Source organism: Ipomoea nil, unplaced genomic scaffold, assembly GCF_001879475.1.
Source record: "Ipomoea nil cultivar Tokyo-kokei standard unplaced genomic scaffold, Asagao_1.1 scaffold0813, whole genome shotgun sequence".
Classification (NCBI taxonomy): domain Eukaryota; kingdom Viridiplantae; phylum Streptophyta; class Magnoliopsida; order Solanales; family Convolvulaceae; genus Ipomoea; species Ipomoea nil.
In genome coordinates, this window is record NW_017617241.1 from 163,944 (window position 1) to 181,929 (window position 17,986).

The 17,986-nt window shown below is 35.2% G+C and overlaps 1 protein-coding gene and 1 pseudogene across 1 annotated transcript; both read left to right on the forward strand.

Moving 5' to 3' along the window:
• The first annotated feature begins 508 nt into the window (after nt 1-508).
• LOC109178232 lies at nt 509-4,732 on the forward strand (annotated as a pseudogene).
• A 9,595-nt stretch (nt 4,733-14,327) lies between these two features.
• LOC109178233 (plant cysteine oxidase 2-like) lies at nt 14,328-17,609 on the forward strand. Its single transcript, XM_019327844.1, has 5 exons — nt 14,328-14,910; nt 16,088-16,227; nt 16,340-16,478; nt 16,752-16,967; nt 17,094-17,609. Exons 1-5 carry the CDS (start codon nt 14,715-14,717, stop codon nt 17,222-17,224), a joined length of 822 nt encoding a protein of 273 aa, XP_019183389.1. The 5' UTR covers nt 14,328-14,714; the 3' UTR covers nt 17,225-17,609.
• The last annotated feature ends 377 nt before the right edge of the window (nt 17,610-17,986 follow it).

Below are 17,986 nucleotides of genomic sequence, written 5' to 3' on the forward strand. Positions count from 1 at the left end.
AAACAATCAATATAAGTGTTTGATTAATTAATTTTTTGTAACAGCATATTACTCCAAAACGCTAAAATTCAAAGGCTACTTAAAGCAGTTTTTTGAAAAACCTACTAACCCAAATAATTAACAGCCAATTACCAAATGTCCTAAAATAGCCACAAGAAGAGGCCCTGTTTGGTAAAATAGTTAGCTTATCAGTTAATTTTGTCTTAATCTATAACTATTAGTTGTTTGACTTGATTAAAAAAATCAATATAAGTGTTTGGTTAGTTAACTTTTTGTAACTATAAAAATGTTAAAATTCAAAAAATTGATCAAAATAATTTTTTAATTAACTTTTTAAGAAAAAAATTATACCAAACAATTAATTTACCAATAATTTTATCACAATCAGTTAATATTATGAAGTAATCATATCTTTTAATCCAATCAGTTAACAATTATTTACCAAACAGGTCAAATATTTGTAATGTAATTTACATTGAAGTAGAGTGTATATGGTTTTCAGTTTTCACCCTCAAATAGTGGCAGTTATTAAAAGAAATAAAGAACTGGACAAAATACACGTGGAAACTGGAAACACCTCAAGGGCCCACACCTGGAGTCGCAGCTTTCGTCAACAGAGCGCGAAACCTGAGATCGATCTTCGTCTCTGTAGTTTGCGCTGCCGCTACTACAGTCTACACCACACCGGACAGCTTAGCACAGTTTCTCGAAGGATTGTTATATCCTTCAGTTTTCCGGATCCGTTTAAGATCCCTAACAAATCTCTCTATCGCCGGCAAAATGTACGGTTTCGAGGCGCTCACCTTCAACATCCACGGCGGATACCTGGAGGCGATCGCGAGGGGACACAGGGCTGCTCTGCCAGTGCGAAACTCTCGACGACATTAAGATGCACCTCTCTGCCACCGAGTACGGCCCTTATCTCCAAAACGGTCAGTCACATTTTCCCCTGCTCCAATTGCATTATCATGAATGCTCCAGAGTTTCAATCAAGGATTCAAATATAAAACTCTCAGTAATATCATTTGACGCTTTTGGGGTTGATCTCATGTTCATGTTCGTAGTTTTAGCATGCTTGGATTGTAGTAATGATTTATTATGTTAACTTCAGAGTTCAGAATAGAATTGAATCACGCTCAGGACAATTGGAGGGAAGAATTTACTTGATAGATGCATCGAGGAATAGGTTTAGATACACTAACAGGAAAGGCGATTCACTTTTATTATTATTATTATTTTTATTTATTTTAATAATCATTTCATTTTGCTGGTAGTCAATGTCAGTTTAGATTTGTGGGCTCTATTGTTTGAAATTCAATGGTTTCGTCTCCTTTTTAAATTCACAGAACCATATCCTCTACACACAACTACAATTGTGGAGAAATGCACTCTTAAACTTGTGGAGGAATATAACCACATGCTATGTCAAGCTACAGGCCCTTGTCAACCTTTTTAGAGTACATCAGGTATGCAAATCTTTAACTTGACCTTCTCTTCAATTCTCTCTTTCCAATGCATCACATATATTTTTTTAGGATGACGAGGTTACTATCCGAGGGAGTGCACTGAGTAAACACTGCATTGTGACCCTAGCCAACAAAGGGTCACAAGGTGGTAAATCGGCCTAGATTGTCCATAGCTGACCGGCTCAAACCAAAAGGTTAATACCTATATACGTGTATTATTGCAAGGAATATGTGATATTGGGCCCTCCCTTGGTGGCAATTGTTGCAGTATAGTATATCTGCATGTAAAATAAATTAAATAATTCATCTCTGCATACAATTGGTTGGCATTTGACTTTACTCTAAGGATTGATTTGGCTAATTAACACAGACATACCATAGTGCTTATGCTCCATTTTAACATAGGAGTGTGTGCATGCAATATAAAGGTTCCAATATAAGACCTCAGTTGTAGAGTCACCTCCTATTGAAGGCAAAATCTCACCTTGTCAATATTATTTCTTGTAATTCAGGTACGGCCACATGATTGACAATGTTGTCCTAATTGTCACTGGAACATTTGCACGACAGGGATGCTCAGGAATTGCTGGAGAAATGCCATCCTTTGGGCATGTTTGACAGGTAGTGTTCATAATAAGGCCTATAAGTGCTAATAAACCAATTGTCCAGCAATATCTTGACACTTAGATATTTCTACAGCATTGCTTCCCTAGCAGTTGCACAAAATATGAGGGAGCTTTACAAGCTTGTGCTTGTTGACACACCTCTTGCTCCATACTTCTCTGAGTGCATTACTTCCGAGTTATCATGTGCCTCACCCTTTTAAAGTTATAATTTGTTTGGGTTTTTTATAACCCTGACAGTTTTGCTTGTGACGTCCCACCTGAATGTTGTGGAACTTTTTGGTTCCTCATAAGGGCAGAATTTTCAGCTATGAAGGATTTAGATATTAAACAATTGTTGTTGGCAAATAGATGAAGTGATCAGTTAGTGCATACACTCCTAATTTTTTTTTTTTGACTCCTACACTAATGATTTTCCACAAATTATTGATTTATTTAATTATCCAGCACACTGGAGCCTCTATCCAATTTTAGTCTTGGGGTGGCAGTCTATATTATTGGATGGTGCTGTTTGATTGTGTAGTGTAGTTCTAATGTGGGACTTAATGCCCTGCAGGACTTGGATGACATGAATATTGAGATTATGAGGAATACTCTCTATAAGGCATACCTTGAGGATTTCTACAGATTTTGCTTGGTGATTTAAAATTTCTAGCAAATTCATTGTTTTATACTTTTAGACAGATACACTTTTGCACATTGTCTAATGTAAAGCTTTTGAATAGAAACTGGGTGGTGCTACTGCAGAGGTCATGTCTGACTTGCTTGCTTTTGAGGCTGACAGAAGAGCAGTCAACATCACCATAAACAGGCATGCCATTAGTTATTACTTTGTCTTGATCTCATTAGTATTAACTTATTATTATGCTAGATCATATCCTCCATTTTGTGCAATGGCATTTTTTCGTGCTGTCTTATATGGTTTTTACAGCATTGGTACTGAACTCACTCAGGAAGACCGCAAGAAGTTGTATTCTAATTTTGGTTTACTGTAAGTGCATTTGGTCAGTTCATGGTATAAACTATAAATAATAAATTTTCATATACCTCCAACACACTTTCTTCTTGACCCTGTCATTCGTGTAACAGTTATCCTTATGGTCATGAGGTACTTGCTGTGTGTGAAGATATAGATCAGGTACATGATCATACTATTGTTGTTGTTGTTGTTATTATTATTATTCTTATTTTATTATTATTATTACTAAGGCAATGAAGTTTATTATCATTCTTTCCATTAGTATAGAATAGACCGCTCGTGTAGGTTCTTTTTGAAATTCAATATAATACTGGTTCTTTCTATGTTATTCCTCATTTCCAAACATTCATCATGATTCATAGGTGCTACACAATTTGCTCCCATTTTTTCATCCCTAATAGTATTTCTTTATTGAAATACCCTGTATTACCAGAAGCATAGAGCATATGATAGCAAGGTTTACATTTTAAGGGGAAAAGTAATAAAAGAAAATTACTAATTTTATCATAGCATTTTGCCTTGCAAGCAAACCAGGAATGAATTAATTGTTTCTGGTATCAGCTGAGCGGTTGTTTCCTGACAGGTTTTATCTATTTTTCTTTATAGTTCACACTAAGTGTCGAATGAATTTTCCCTTTCATGCCTGCTTGCTGTTGTAGATTCGTGCTGTCATGGAAAAGTACCCTCCTTATCAGTCCATATTTTCCAAATTATCCTATGGCAAGAGCCAGATGCTTGACAAGCCTTTTTACGAGGAAAAAGCCAAACGTCTTTGCTTGGCATTTGAGCAGCAGGTATATTCTTCTCTGTAACTTTTCTGAAAGTGCTGATTTGCCTGGAAGTCTGGAACTATTAAGAGTAAGATTTAGAATCTTATGTTTGTGACATTGACATGCATGTTTCAGTCACCTCCACCCAAAATATAAAATGAAATTACTAATAATCAAATAAAACTGGATAAATTTGATCCTTTCTTGCAAATGCAGCTCAACTACGGCATATTTTTCGCATACGTGAGGCTGAGGGAGCAGGAGATAAGGAACTTGATGTGGATATCTGAATGTGTAGCACAGAACCAAAAATCCAGAGTGCATGACAGTGTGGTTTTCATCTTTTAATTTTGCAGTGTGTGTGAAAATTCAATTATTCTCCTGTTTAGTCTTGGGGGAAGATGTGGAGGAGAGAGGGTGAGGAGAGCGAAGAAATGGGGTTCTTGAGGAGGAGTGGTTTTTGGTCTGAGTCGCGCGTTTAGCGCAACTTGCGAGCGCGTAAAATCTTCCGTTTTGTTGTTGTTGTTGGCAGACTTGCTTTTTTATTTATTTTTTCTTTTTTCTCTCCCTCGTATCTTCACTTTCCTAATCACACCCGGAAAAACTTCTCAAAAATCACAACTGTTGTAGATGCTCTCCGTATTTGTAGATTGGGGATGTACCCATGCACCTGGATGTTGATTGTCAGGCCAAAACCTCCCATGCTTCGGAGGCTGATTAGTTGGAGTTGCCAATCGGCAGTAGATAATTGTTCCATTCTTTAAACTACTTGGCTAATAAACCCTTGATTGTATGTTAGAACAACCATACGGTCATCTATCGTGGTCTTCTTCTTTTATACTATTTGACTCATCAAACAAGTTAAAATCAATGACAACGGGCTATTTGAAGCAATTCCAAATTTTGAGTTTATTCGAGAGGTTTTTTTTTTTTTTAAAAGTTTAATGGGGTCCAATTACATTTTTAGTTTGATTCAGATTGTTTGATCATCTTTCCTATTTATTGGTCAAATCAATTATTTTTTCATTGTTTATTTTTTTGAGTATTTTTAATTATATTTAAATTTATTTTTGTGTGTTTAATAATATTTTTAATGTAATTTTTAAATATATAAATTTTATATACTAATATTAAATTTAATATTATGAAAAATTAAATAAAATTAACTTAAGCCTTGTTAATTGAACCAGTTAACCAGTTACATAAGAATGATGGAAATGAAATGGAGGGAGTATTAGTTTAAGTGGGAGGAGTTGGATGGTCTAAACAATGCTTTGAAAGAGATCCCCTTAAATATTAAAACATAATTTGAGAGAAAGGATATGTATGTTATACGACTACATTAGACAAAAATTAAAAGAAAAATAATGTGTAGTTTGACTACTTTTTGCCAAGAGTATGTAAAGAATAAAAACGGTGACATTTTTACAATAAAATAAAAGAGAAAATATAATGAATATTATTAACACTTTGTTCAGAAATATTATAATTTTAATTATTATAAACACTTTGTACATAAATATTACGATCGTTGTATAAGATTTACAAAATTTACATAATACACACTCTTATTTAGTGATACAAATTTCTTTCAACATTCAAACATAATATATATATATATATATATATATATATATATATTTTTTTTTTTTTTAAATGATGCTATAAATGTTGGACTTGTTAATTAAAAAATGAAGCTCGGGCGGGCAATGGGGAATGCACTGATCCACACAGTGGGTGCATTGTATCCACGTGATGTTGGACTGTGTCACGTGGCAGCGGTTAGGTTGCCTGTATCCAACTGTCCATGCATCGACGGTTGTACAACATTCGAGCATAGTACGTACTGCAACCTAATCTAATAAAATCCATTAGTGGCTGCTGATACATTGTATGTTGGGTTCGCAGCGTTCAAGGATACCACTTCCACCTAATAAATTTGCACTTTCCATCTCATTCACTTCATATATATGGGCTACTATGCAATTAAATTCTTAAAATTTCAAAGGTTGTAATTAAATCTTTAAACATATTATTTTATAATATTGAGATACAAAACACGATTGGTGACCTATAATTACAGGTCCCTAAGGTTCTGGTGAGCCTCCAAGTATATTACAGCCAAAACCAAACAATGAATTATATATCACTTTTGTTCCTTAAGAGAGGTTGAGAGTTTAAACCCCTCATCGTATGGAAAAATTAATATGACCAGCACTTTGTTCCTTAATTGGACTGGCCCGGTGCGCGTGAGGATTAGTCTAAGTATGGTACGAACTTAAATGTGTCTTATATAGTTAAGGTCTGTTCAGGACATCTCATGATTTGATAAAAAAATAATTTAAAATTATCAACTCTAAATCCTACAAACCTAACCAAACAAGGAATTATCATAATTTAAAATTATCAAATCTATACACGTGTTTGCTATAGACATTTATTGTCTAAATTCCTATTATTACCGTACCCAACCCTTATCTTTACCAACAAAAGTTAATTTTTTTTTTTTTTTGAAAATAACAAAAGTTAAATTTGATTGACAAAAATATCAATTTTTTTTTAAATATGTTATTATTAGTCACGAAATAATTTACAATGGGCTATTGAAATTTCCTCATGTACTCCGTCTATACACTTTTGACAATTCTCTGGGGTTTTAAAGTGTATAATTGCATATGTACGTTGTAAGAAATTAAAGAAAAACAAAATATACATTAGCGATATGATGGAATTGAGGCGATGCAAAGAGTGTATTCTTATCCTGGTACGTAACGTAACTGGAGGGCAGCTGAAGTGGGACCCAACACTATTCTGACAGCGCGGAATGTACGTTGACCGTTGAGCTTTTCGACCGGTTGCATGGCTGCGCCCACCGCCGACCGCCGTACTTTATTGCGAAAGCACGCATCAGCGTTACAACTATTGTACGTTTTACTAAGCTATTCTTTATCGCTCTAAAAAATAAATCCAACTTTCACATTATTCAATTTACAAATTATTTACTATTCACAATACATTTCTACAAATTCAATCAATTTTAATAGTGGCCATCAATATATATATATATATATATATATATATAAAAGGTGGAGTTCCAGTGAGAACATGTGCTTAGGTGAGAACGTGAGAACACATCATATGCATCCATCTAATATTTTTTAATAGTCTAGATTAGATTAAGTGTGTGCGAACGCACATTAAATGTGTGTAAATGCGATTTAGTGTGTTTGCACACATTTAATGCGCGTTCGCACACACTTAATCTAATCTAGACTATTAAAAAATATTAGATGGATGCATATGATGTACTCTTACGTTTTCACCTAAGCACATGTTCTCATATGATCCAAACTATATATATATATATATATATATATATATATATATATTAAAATAACATATTTTTTTAAAAGATAAAACAAAATTACAAAAGCTGTTGCAGCTTACAAGATTTACAAATTTGCAAAAGAAATTAAATTAAATGTCACATCATCTTGCCAATAATAAATTGACGGGGATAATCTTAGCCCAATAATTAAAAGAGTTGTATTACATTTACTCCCAAATTTTATTCCTTAAATTTTATTCATTACTGTGACGAGTATTGATAAACTAATTTGTTATGCGGATCACAATGCAAGTATCTACATCAAAATTTTATGTGTAGGAATAAAATTTGAGAGTAAAAATTGAGAGTACACATAATATTTTTATTTAATTGAAATAGTTGTTTAGGAGTTCTACGTACTACATGTACTTCCAAATCTTACCCCATCAAATTTATTTCCTGATGTGGCGGGCATTGATAGGTTATTTTTTATGTGAATTCCTGTAAATATGTCTACATTAACGGGGTGTTTGGCTGGGAAGAAGGAATTATGAAGGAAATGAATTGTAATTCGGTGGGAAAAGAATAAGGTAGGAATAATATAGGAATTCAAATTACATTGTTTGGTAGGGAAGAATAAAATTATTGGGGATGAAAAAGAAAAAGTGGTATAAAAATTAAAATGTCCTTGTGTAATAATAATAACAATCAACAAGGATATTTTTGTCCTTTTTTACACTTTTTCCTTTCCCGAAAACATTTAATTGCAATTCATGGGCAATTCAACAAAAGGAGGGAATTGCAATTCCCTCCCACCAAATACTGTAATTGAAGTCTTCATTGAATTACAATTTAATTACAACTAAATTACATCCAACCAAACACCCTCTAAAATCCTAAGTGTAGAAGTAAAAATTAAGAGTAGAGAATGAAAATACATATAATATTTTCTTTGTTTAAGTGTATTTAATAATTAATGTAGTTGCAAATAATTACTCCCTACTTCCCTAGCAAAGAAAAGAGGCTGGTAGCTATGATTAGTGGGACATATATTGTCAAATCATTTCGAAAGGAAACTTTCAAAAGAAGTGAAAATATGCATAATGCATGCATTATATTGGTTAACCTAATCTCCTTTTTTGGCATGATTGACCACATAAGGCTTATATATCTTAACGTCCGACATTCTTTCCATGGAACAACTATAAGTCTATAACAATAGGTTTTTTGTGTTTTGAGTGAAAAATGTAGAAAGTATTTTAGGTTTTTGTGTGTGTGTGTTTTGAGTGAAAAATGTTGAAAGTATTTTAAATAATTAAAGTTGAGATATGACAATAATTTGATTATGATCTATTAATTAGAAAATTTAATAGAGTTGTTAACTATTGAGACGTATAATACTTGAAAAAGATAACTATAAGTCTATAATTATCATTATATTGGATGAGTGAATTATATATGACGTGTTTGACATATTTGTACAAGTTATATCGTGTACTCAATTATCATACGGTTTAATTTTTCGTCATGTAAATGCTTATATTTGTTAATTAAATCATATTATATTTGTTATTTTTTTGTGAGATAAGGGTCAAATAAGCGCTTAAAATATTTTTAATTGTGTAATTAGTCTCTCAATATATAAAAAGCTCCAATTGAATATTTCAATGCGTAAAATTATTGCAATTCAGCCTATTATCCTGTATTCCCTAAAAAAAATTGATTAAACATGACATGTTACCGTCGCCATTGCCAACTGTCACCGCTGACGTTGACAACTCTCGCTGCTTCTGTGGACTTTTTCTATAGAAGGTGACATTTTTGCCTCCTTCCATTGTGTAAGGAGGCAAAGTCGCATCCTTCCAATTTGGAAGGAGGTGACGACTTTTTGCCTCCTTCCGTTCTAGAAGGAGACAACGTCACCTCATTCTGATCGGGGAAGGAGGCATGACGTTGCCTCCTCCAGTTTAGAATGAGGTGACGACGTTTTGCCTCCTTCCATATCGGAAGGAGACTATTATGACATTCGCTAATGATAGTCAAAAATTAAAAAATAAAATAAATAAATATATTTTAATTTTTTTACCGGTAACTTATTAGTTGTCAGTAAATTAAGTTTAATTGCACAACTTTAAAGAGTTCAAGTGTGTAATTGAAACTTTTTAAAATTGGAAGCCCTAATTGTTTTTTCATTGAAAGTTGAAAAATCTATTTGACCATTTCCTCTATCCTCGACACCCCGACACTCAACTGCCGACAGAGCATTTGGGCAACTAAACATGAACCACAGAGGCTAGACCTTTGCTTACTGCGCACAAGGAGCCCCCCCTCACTTTTAGAGGTAGCTCCCACACTGTCGCTGGTGAGACTCGTTCCATGGTCATTCTTCCAACTTTTCACCTCTATGACCAGTTGAGCTGTCCATGCGGGTTCACAATCACAATCATAAAAGTGTGACTGATAAACCTTGTTATTGGGTAATAGTCTATAGGGAAGGGTTCAGGTGTGGGTATAGCTTCTCGTGCAGTTGTGCGGTTAACTCAAAAAGACGCACCTTAAGCATTAAAATGGCACTCCTTAAGTACACAAACCACGCACCTTAAGCACACAAACAAAGCACCTTAAGACCACAAATCACGCACCTAAAGTTTTAAAATGACGCACCTTAAGACCACAAACCACGCACCTAAAGTTTTAAAATGACGCGCCTTAAGACCATAAGCCACGTACCTAAAGTTTTAAAATGACGCACCTTAAGTACACAAACCACGCACCTTAAGCAGACAAACAAAACACCTTAATAACACAAATTAAACCACGTACCTTAAGTTTCAACAACTGACACACCTTAAGCATACAAATCACGCACCTTAAAAAGGAAAACAACACACCTTAAGAAGGAAAATCACGCACCAAAAGCTTTAAGCCGACGCACCTTAAGAAGGAAAACCACATACCTAAGGCTTTAGATTGACGCACTTAAGTTTTCAACAACTGACGCACCTTAAGCCACACAGTACAAAAACCACTCACCTTAATCACAAAAACCACGCATCTTAAGAATGAAAATCACGCACCTTAAATTTGACCTATATGCAAAAAGATCAAATTGTCATCGCGCGTTTTTTTAACCACTGTTAATTCTGGACGTTGATTTAAACAAGATCAATGGCTCATATTTAACTGCACAATCACATAGGACACACCCAACCGCATGGAACTTAATACCATTGCAAGCAATGATAGAAAAAAAAAATGGAATCACATTTTTTTCTAGATTAAGACATGTTAGAGTAATGCACACCCTATATTTTCCTTAGTTTGTAATAAATACAAAGTAATTAATTTTCAATTTTATATTTTTCTATCTTAAATTATTTATCTTTTACAGGGCGTTTGGTTGAAAGGAATTTAAATTTCATTCCCACCTAATTTTAAAGGCCACAAAATTTTCTTGTTTGGTTGAAAAGAATTGCAACTCCCCCATTTTAATGGAATTAAAATCCCATGTCTCCATTGGTATTTTAATTCCTGAAATTTTAGGAAGAAAAAAAAGATAGTGATGAGTTAAAATTCCCCTTCCCCTTTTTAACTTAAAATTAATGTCTAACAACAACAGACATTTTTTACTTTTTACTACTTATTCCCTTTCAATTCCCATGTATACCAAACATTGGAATTGAAATTCCTAGTAATTCTATTACTGTAAACCAAACAATAAAATTTAAATTCCCACTTTATTCCCAGTAATTAATCTACTATGAAATTGCAATTCCTTTTTCACGTAATTCAACATCTCCAACCAAACGCCTTGTTATTGTTCAATCTTTGATGTGACAAACAGCGCCAATACCACTTTTTTACAGTCTTATATATAAGATCTGTTCAATATAAAATAGAAATAGTATAAGCAAATGTTAGAAGAAAATTGATCGTTGTTGTACGTTTTTTACAACAACGTACATAAATCTAGGAGATTTTTATGGGAAAACACATAATCCAACATGTTTTCCGGAAAAACAATATTTTACAATCCACCAAACCCTAACAAAAATTTTACGTTAAAGCTTAGTAAACGTTAAAGTATGGGGGTTGAACCGGTTGATCATTGATGGCCAGATGATACAATAATAATAATAATAATAATAATAATAATAATAATAATATCTGAGCTTTTCTGAGTATAGTGATTTTGACACGTTTAGCCGTAAACTTTTAAATTGATCATCCGTAATCTTTCAACTTTTAAATTCTTACCATTAGTTATCCAAGTTAACCACCTATGGTTCTTCATCTATCAAATTTTGACCACCCATGATTCTTTCATAGGATCACGACTTAAATTTTAAAAGTTGAAGAACTATGTGTGATTAACTTAGACCATGAATGGTAATAATTTGAAAGTTTAATTCTAAATGTGGCAAAATCACTATACTCGGAAGACCACATATGACATTTACTCATAATCTAAAAGCATAATAAGTCTCATTAAAGTTATATCCATAATTTTATATTTTTAGTATTAATCATTTTGTACATTATGCTTTTAGAGCGACATTATATATATTTTTTTGGAAAAAAATATGCTTATTATTATAATTTTTACTATTTTTTTCATTATTGTTACAATGCACATCAATCGTCTATTTTATTATATTTTTTAAAAATAATAATATTTGTAAACATTATACATTAAATTAATATAATAAATAAATTTTCACTTCATACAGATATTAATTAGTAAAAATTCGTTCGTTATCGCTCATAAAACAAAAACAAAAACAAAAACAAAAAAAAAAAAAAACTAATAATAATATACATTTAACTTTGGTCCGGTTTTGTTCGTACCCGATCAAAACCACACCTAACCTGCAGGCTAACAAATTTCACCCATCCCCACGTATTATACATTATTTATAACTCCCATCCTGATTTTTAACAAATTCCCACTTTGGGTCCTTACATTTTTGGCATTTCATATCACATATTCACATCAAAGAGGCGTTGACTACATGAAATTGTTGGACATTTTGGCAAAATATTTTGAATTTTATGTTCACAATGATATCAAAGCTTTTAAAATTTGGTAATTTAGTACTAAATTTTTGTATTTTTTGACAACTATAATAATATTTAGAGTTAATACCCAAAATGGTCCCTAGACTATAGTTAAATTCACAAATTAGTCCTCGATTTTTAATTTCAACTAATTAAGTCCTTAACTTTGCAATTTTAACACAATTTGGTCCTTTGTCTATTTGACCGTTTATTGACTGCGCTTTTTTAGGATATATATGTAATTTCATGGTTCATCGTCGATTTTTTAAGGTTCCGGTTGCATTTCTAGACCACATTGTTACATTTGAATCCACTGCCGGCGCTGCACCCCATGCCGGAGAGATTATAACTTTTGATAGATAGATTGCCGAAGTCCCTGGAGTGGCTCTTCGAGAAAGTCGTGACTCCAAGCGATGTATGCAAGCTGAACCGGCTCGGGATCCCCAAGCAGCAAGCGCAGAAACACTTCCCCCCTCCGAAACAACGATGTCACCTCCAAGAGCGTTCTCTTGAGCTTTGCACGTGAAACTACATATATATCCTCAAAGATCGCGGTTAACAAACGGACAAATAGATGGAGGATCAAATCGTGTCAAAATTGCAAAGTTAAGGACTTAATTGGTTGAAATTGAAAGTCAAGGACTAATTTGTGAATTTAGCTATAGTCGAGGGACCATTTTGGGTATTTACTCTAATATTTAATTAGAGAGAATTTGATTTTAATTGATTTTATTGTGTTGATTTTTAATTTGCATATAAATTATTTTGGAAGTATACCTCAATTTTTTTTAAAAGAAAATATAATGTATCATAGTATTCATTTTTTACGACTACAAATTTTAAATGAAAATTACAAATAACATTTCACCTATACTGAGATCGCTTGATCGAGTTGATATAAATTATTTAGGCGTTTTGTTCGGGATGCTCTCTAATGACCCACTGTCACGGAACTCGAGTTTAAGGTAAAATTGTAGAAATTGCTAAAAGTCCCCTATATCGCATTTAATGCGGTATTTATAGGGGAAGCGAGGGGCACGTACATGTCAGTCCCTCGGCATGCATGGCATGTTGAGTGCATACACAAAGGTAGGTCATAGACTTGGCGGATCTCTACATGTGCTTGGAGATTCCTGGCTTTACTGGGCTCGCCACTATTGAATTTGGGAAGGAACAATGTTTTAGGGCTTTGAGTATCGCTGGTCGTACGGTCGGTCCGACTATATATGCTCGGGCCGCCACAAAGAGCACTAGACTCTAGTAACGAGTGTGCTAATCTTTCACTCAACAACCCTGGGTCGGGTTACACATGCCAAGATATCGGCCCTGCTCGGGTGCAGCTCCTCTCGACATGCGGCTCTGATATCGACCAGGTATACGATGCGATGTAGTCGAGAATATTCCCTATCAGGCAACATATGCCTTGTATGTCGCCCAATTTGAACTTATCAGAGTGTTTGACAATTGTCTCAACTTTGAGCGTCATCCTCTCCAAAATTAATATTACATATTTAGTCAGTATATCTAATAGTAAATGAATTGCACACATTAATTAGCAAGGCATGCACGAATATCGCCCAGTTCAAATGTGTCGATGGGGGACAAATGCCCTCACTTTTAACGCCCCTAGCTACTTCAGTATCAGTAAGTCTGATATTAAAAGAATTCAATATCTGAACATAACGTCATTCAATAGAAGACACATCTGATAGTGAATAAAGTTGTTGCCCTTTTTAAAAAAAAAAAAAAAAAGAAAAATAAATTTCAAACAATCATTTAATTGTTTAACTTATCTATAACCTCACTTCAATTTTATTATTTCTTGTCAAATTTTCTCTACTCCAACTTATCATTGTTAAAAAAAATGTATAGAAGATATAAAATGGTAGGTCTTACCCAAAAATCTACACATTGGGAAAAGGGAGGGAGAAAAATTGCAATTTGCAAATGGCTTAAAAGGACCATAGTGTGAAACATGAAAATTCTAAGGGGTTGAACGGAATATGAGAAGTAAAAGGCGGGACTCTGGAAAAAAGAGGATAAAATCGCAGGAATCCGCTATTGGAACAGCACACTGGAATGTAAGAATGGCCCGTGGTTTTCCTTCCCCGTCTCTAGAAATCAACTGTAGATATGAATACTTCTTTCTGGCATTTGTCTCTCCATTTATACCCAGTTTCCATCACCCCCTACCCTGCCCACAACGCCCCATATATCCATCATCACATCACCTCATACCTCTCGACCCAGCAGCAGAGATGCACAATCGTACATGTACTGTTTATTACTAAAAATATAGATACATGTAGTACGGAGATATTTATAAAAAGAAAAGCAAAAAATCCCAGTTTGTTGCGGTTCTTTTGATGCCCAAATCATGTTTTTCTGAGTTCTCCTGATCCGTCTTGAATTACCCATCCCTAAAGTTTTCCGCTTTTTGAATTCTTCCGGGAAAAAAAATCGGAATTTTTTTTGCGTTTTGGATGCTGGATGGCAATGGGGGTTGACAAAAATGCTAGTGATCGGAAAGGAAAGAGCGTCGAGCCCAGTAAACACCGGAGAGGGCAGCAGAGGAGAGTCATGGCGGTTCAGAATCTCTACGAGACTTGCCGGGAAGTGTTTGCGAATTGCGGCCCAGACATCGTCCCGTCGCCGGAGAATGTCGAACGGGTTAAAGCTATTTTGGGTATGTTATCATTCTTCCTTTTTTAACTGTCGAAAAGCCTTTTATTTTGGACCGCATCATTTCTTAGTGTCAGAGCAAATGCACATGCTTTTGTGCAATATAATGATTCATGGCAAGCAATGAGAGAATTGGGTTGGCTACTTTTTCTCAGTCTCTGGGTGTTTTGTTGATGGAGATATCATCGTACTGATGACTGGGAGATTGATAATGACACAGCACTGATGGCAACCATTACTATGTTGTCTGTTTTCTAGTGTTGTTTACGTATGATTTGACACAGATGTGATATCAGGATCCCTTGGAGTTTGGGAGTTAACTTCACCTGTGAATTCCTTAAAAGGAATCTGGTACCTAGTACCTAGTCCCTAGTAGAGTGTCTTGGATAGTTGGTTTCTGTGTGTTAGATTGTTGACAAGGAAAGATGTCTAATAGATATAGATGATATATAGACCAAGGTTGGGGAGATTGTGAGTTCGGTATTGGTGGTCCTCAAGGATGGAAATTAAAAGTTTAAAACCCCAATTTTGTTTTGGGATTAACCATGATAACAAGTGTGTCTATACTCTATAGTAGTAGTAGTGTAGTACTTATGGCTGAGGAGATTGCACCATAATCTCGAGAGCTTTACTATCCACTTCCCACTTCCTTTCTGGGCAAGGATGGAGGTAAATCACGAGATGTGTCCTGGTGGTTTACAGGTTTTCCAAGGGTGCTTGTTAATTCGTGCCCACAAATGGCCAATGCCATGCGGTGGGAACCGTTGCCTGTAAAGTAAAACTATTAATTTATTTAGATTGGTCCATCAGTTGAGTTGAGGAGGTTAGTATGGCTAAAAATAATCCCCTATTGTACATAAAATGAATGATTATAACTTGCTAGCCTGGAAGGTTCATTTTATTGGCCTATATATCAGAGTAGTCCAATCCTTTTTTGTCTGAATTCCAAAGGCAGAACATGGTATCTTAACTTGGCACAGTTTAATGGTGCCCTTTTTGTCTCGATACCGTGGTGCTCTTGGTTAGCTGTATTTCGAGACTTGGTAACTAGACATCGCTATATAAAAAATCTCATCTTTTGATCTGTAAACCGTTTCATTAGATAAGCATCCTTTTGTCTAGTTTTAGCTTTTCCTTTGGCTAGTTATATTTGTTAAATATCATGTTTTCCATGCTTGTAGATAAAATGACGGGGATGGATGTTGGTCTCAGGCCGACCATGCCATACTTCAAGCCAACCATGCCATATTTCAAGCCAACCAGAAACGATAGGCCTCCTGAAATCGCTTACATGCGCATCCATGAGTGTGATAAATTCTCGGTATGTATCCACGTTGAATTTTTTATAACACGGGCAGTAGTTCAAATCTGATTTCGTTCGCTCAAGTGTGTGTCAAAATGCTTGATTGTTGTTGTTCATATGATATTGGCAGATAGGGATCTTCTGTTTGCCACCGAAAGCCGTTATTCCTCTCCACAACCATCCTGGAATGACGGTTTTCAGCAAAATTCTTTTTGGAAAAATGCACGTACAGTCCTATGACTGGGCGGATGCTGGCCCTGGTGGTAATGGTAAGCCTCATCTTATTCATTGTTTTACGAGTTCTTTAGTTGCAAAACAAATTGAAGTTAGATATTTGAAATCTCGCCCGTTAACTATCCATTATAGGCAATATTGAAAAAATCACTAGGCGCCTGGGTACCGCCTAGGCTGGTGCCTAGAACGCCTAGGCGGGCACCTAGAGCGCCTAGGAGGACGACAGCCTAGCGCCTAGGCGCGATTTTTGCAACACTGATTATAGATAGAGACGCTACTATATCTCCCTAATCTTACCGGGTATGCAGGCAATCCCGATGGAGTTCGTTTGGCAAAAGTGAAGGTGAACTCGGAGTTCAGTGCCCCTTGCGAGACTAACCTCCTCTACCCCAATGATTGTAACATGCACTGCTTCAGGGCATTGACAGCTTGTGCCTTTCTCGATGTGGTCGTCCCGCCTTACAATGACCTCGAAGGTCGCCATTGTCAGTATTACGTCGACTACCCTTTTGCCAACTTCTCAGGTACCACTGGCTTAATTTCATTATCGCCTTTGCAGCAGCTTTCTTGCTAGATACCGAACACTTTTTACGGGCTGTCTCCAATACTAACATAAGATTGCTCGATCTGTTGTCTGAATTCGAATACAGATGAAGGTGCAACAGGGCCCGAGGTGGCTGAGGATCAGAAGGAAAGCTATGTATGGCTCAAAGAGCGGGAGGTGCCCGAAGACTTGAAATTTGTCGGGGCATTGTACAATGGACCGAAATTAGTGAAGTGAGAGCTAATCCATCACCAAACGAAGCTGGTTTCTGGCTTAACTGGAGCACAAAAACATCGGTCTTTCTTTCAATTTTAAGTCGCGGGTAGATAAAGAGAAGAGAATATAGATGGGAGGGGAGAAATCTTCAGTTATAGCAGTGGGTGTACATAATGAGGCTATTAAAGGGACAGAAAACCATTGCAGTAGAAAGTAGTTTGGGGAAGGATGCTAAAAATAGCAAATTTCTTGTTCCTGCTTCTTTTATTGGTATTCTTGTGGTTTGAACAGCTTTGTATATTTGGAACGGAACAATAACCAACCGGGTTGAAAAGAACAAACTGCATCTTTTACCTGTCTCATCAATTATAAAGAGACTTAGACTTAAACTACAAATTGGGAACACCTATAATTAGGCTATCTAGTTGTCCATGATTGATAATACAGTGTAGTGAGTTTAGGACAATGTCTATCTGAATATGACAACCTACAAGGCTATATATATATATATATATATAGACACCAATGATCATAATTTTACTTGGACACCAATGATCATAATTACTTAGTCTTCAATAGTTGTAGTTTTTGCAGGTGTGACTATGAAAAAAAAATGGGAGAAAAGGGAAAAAGAAAAAAAAATTAAAAAAATAAACAAATAAAGATTTACGCGCCCAGTCCGACACGTGCCGTGCACGCGTCCGGCTAGATGCGAGATTGGTGCCTCATGCAATGCAACTTTAATTGTTGCATTCTTAAATCAAGCTCCTCCAACAAAGACCT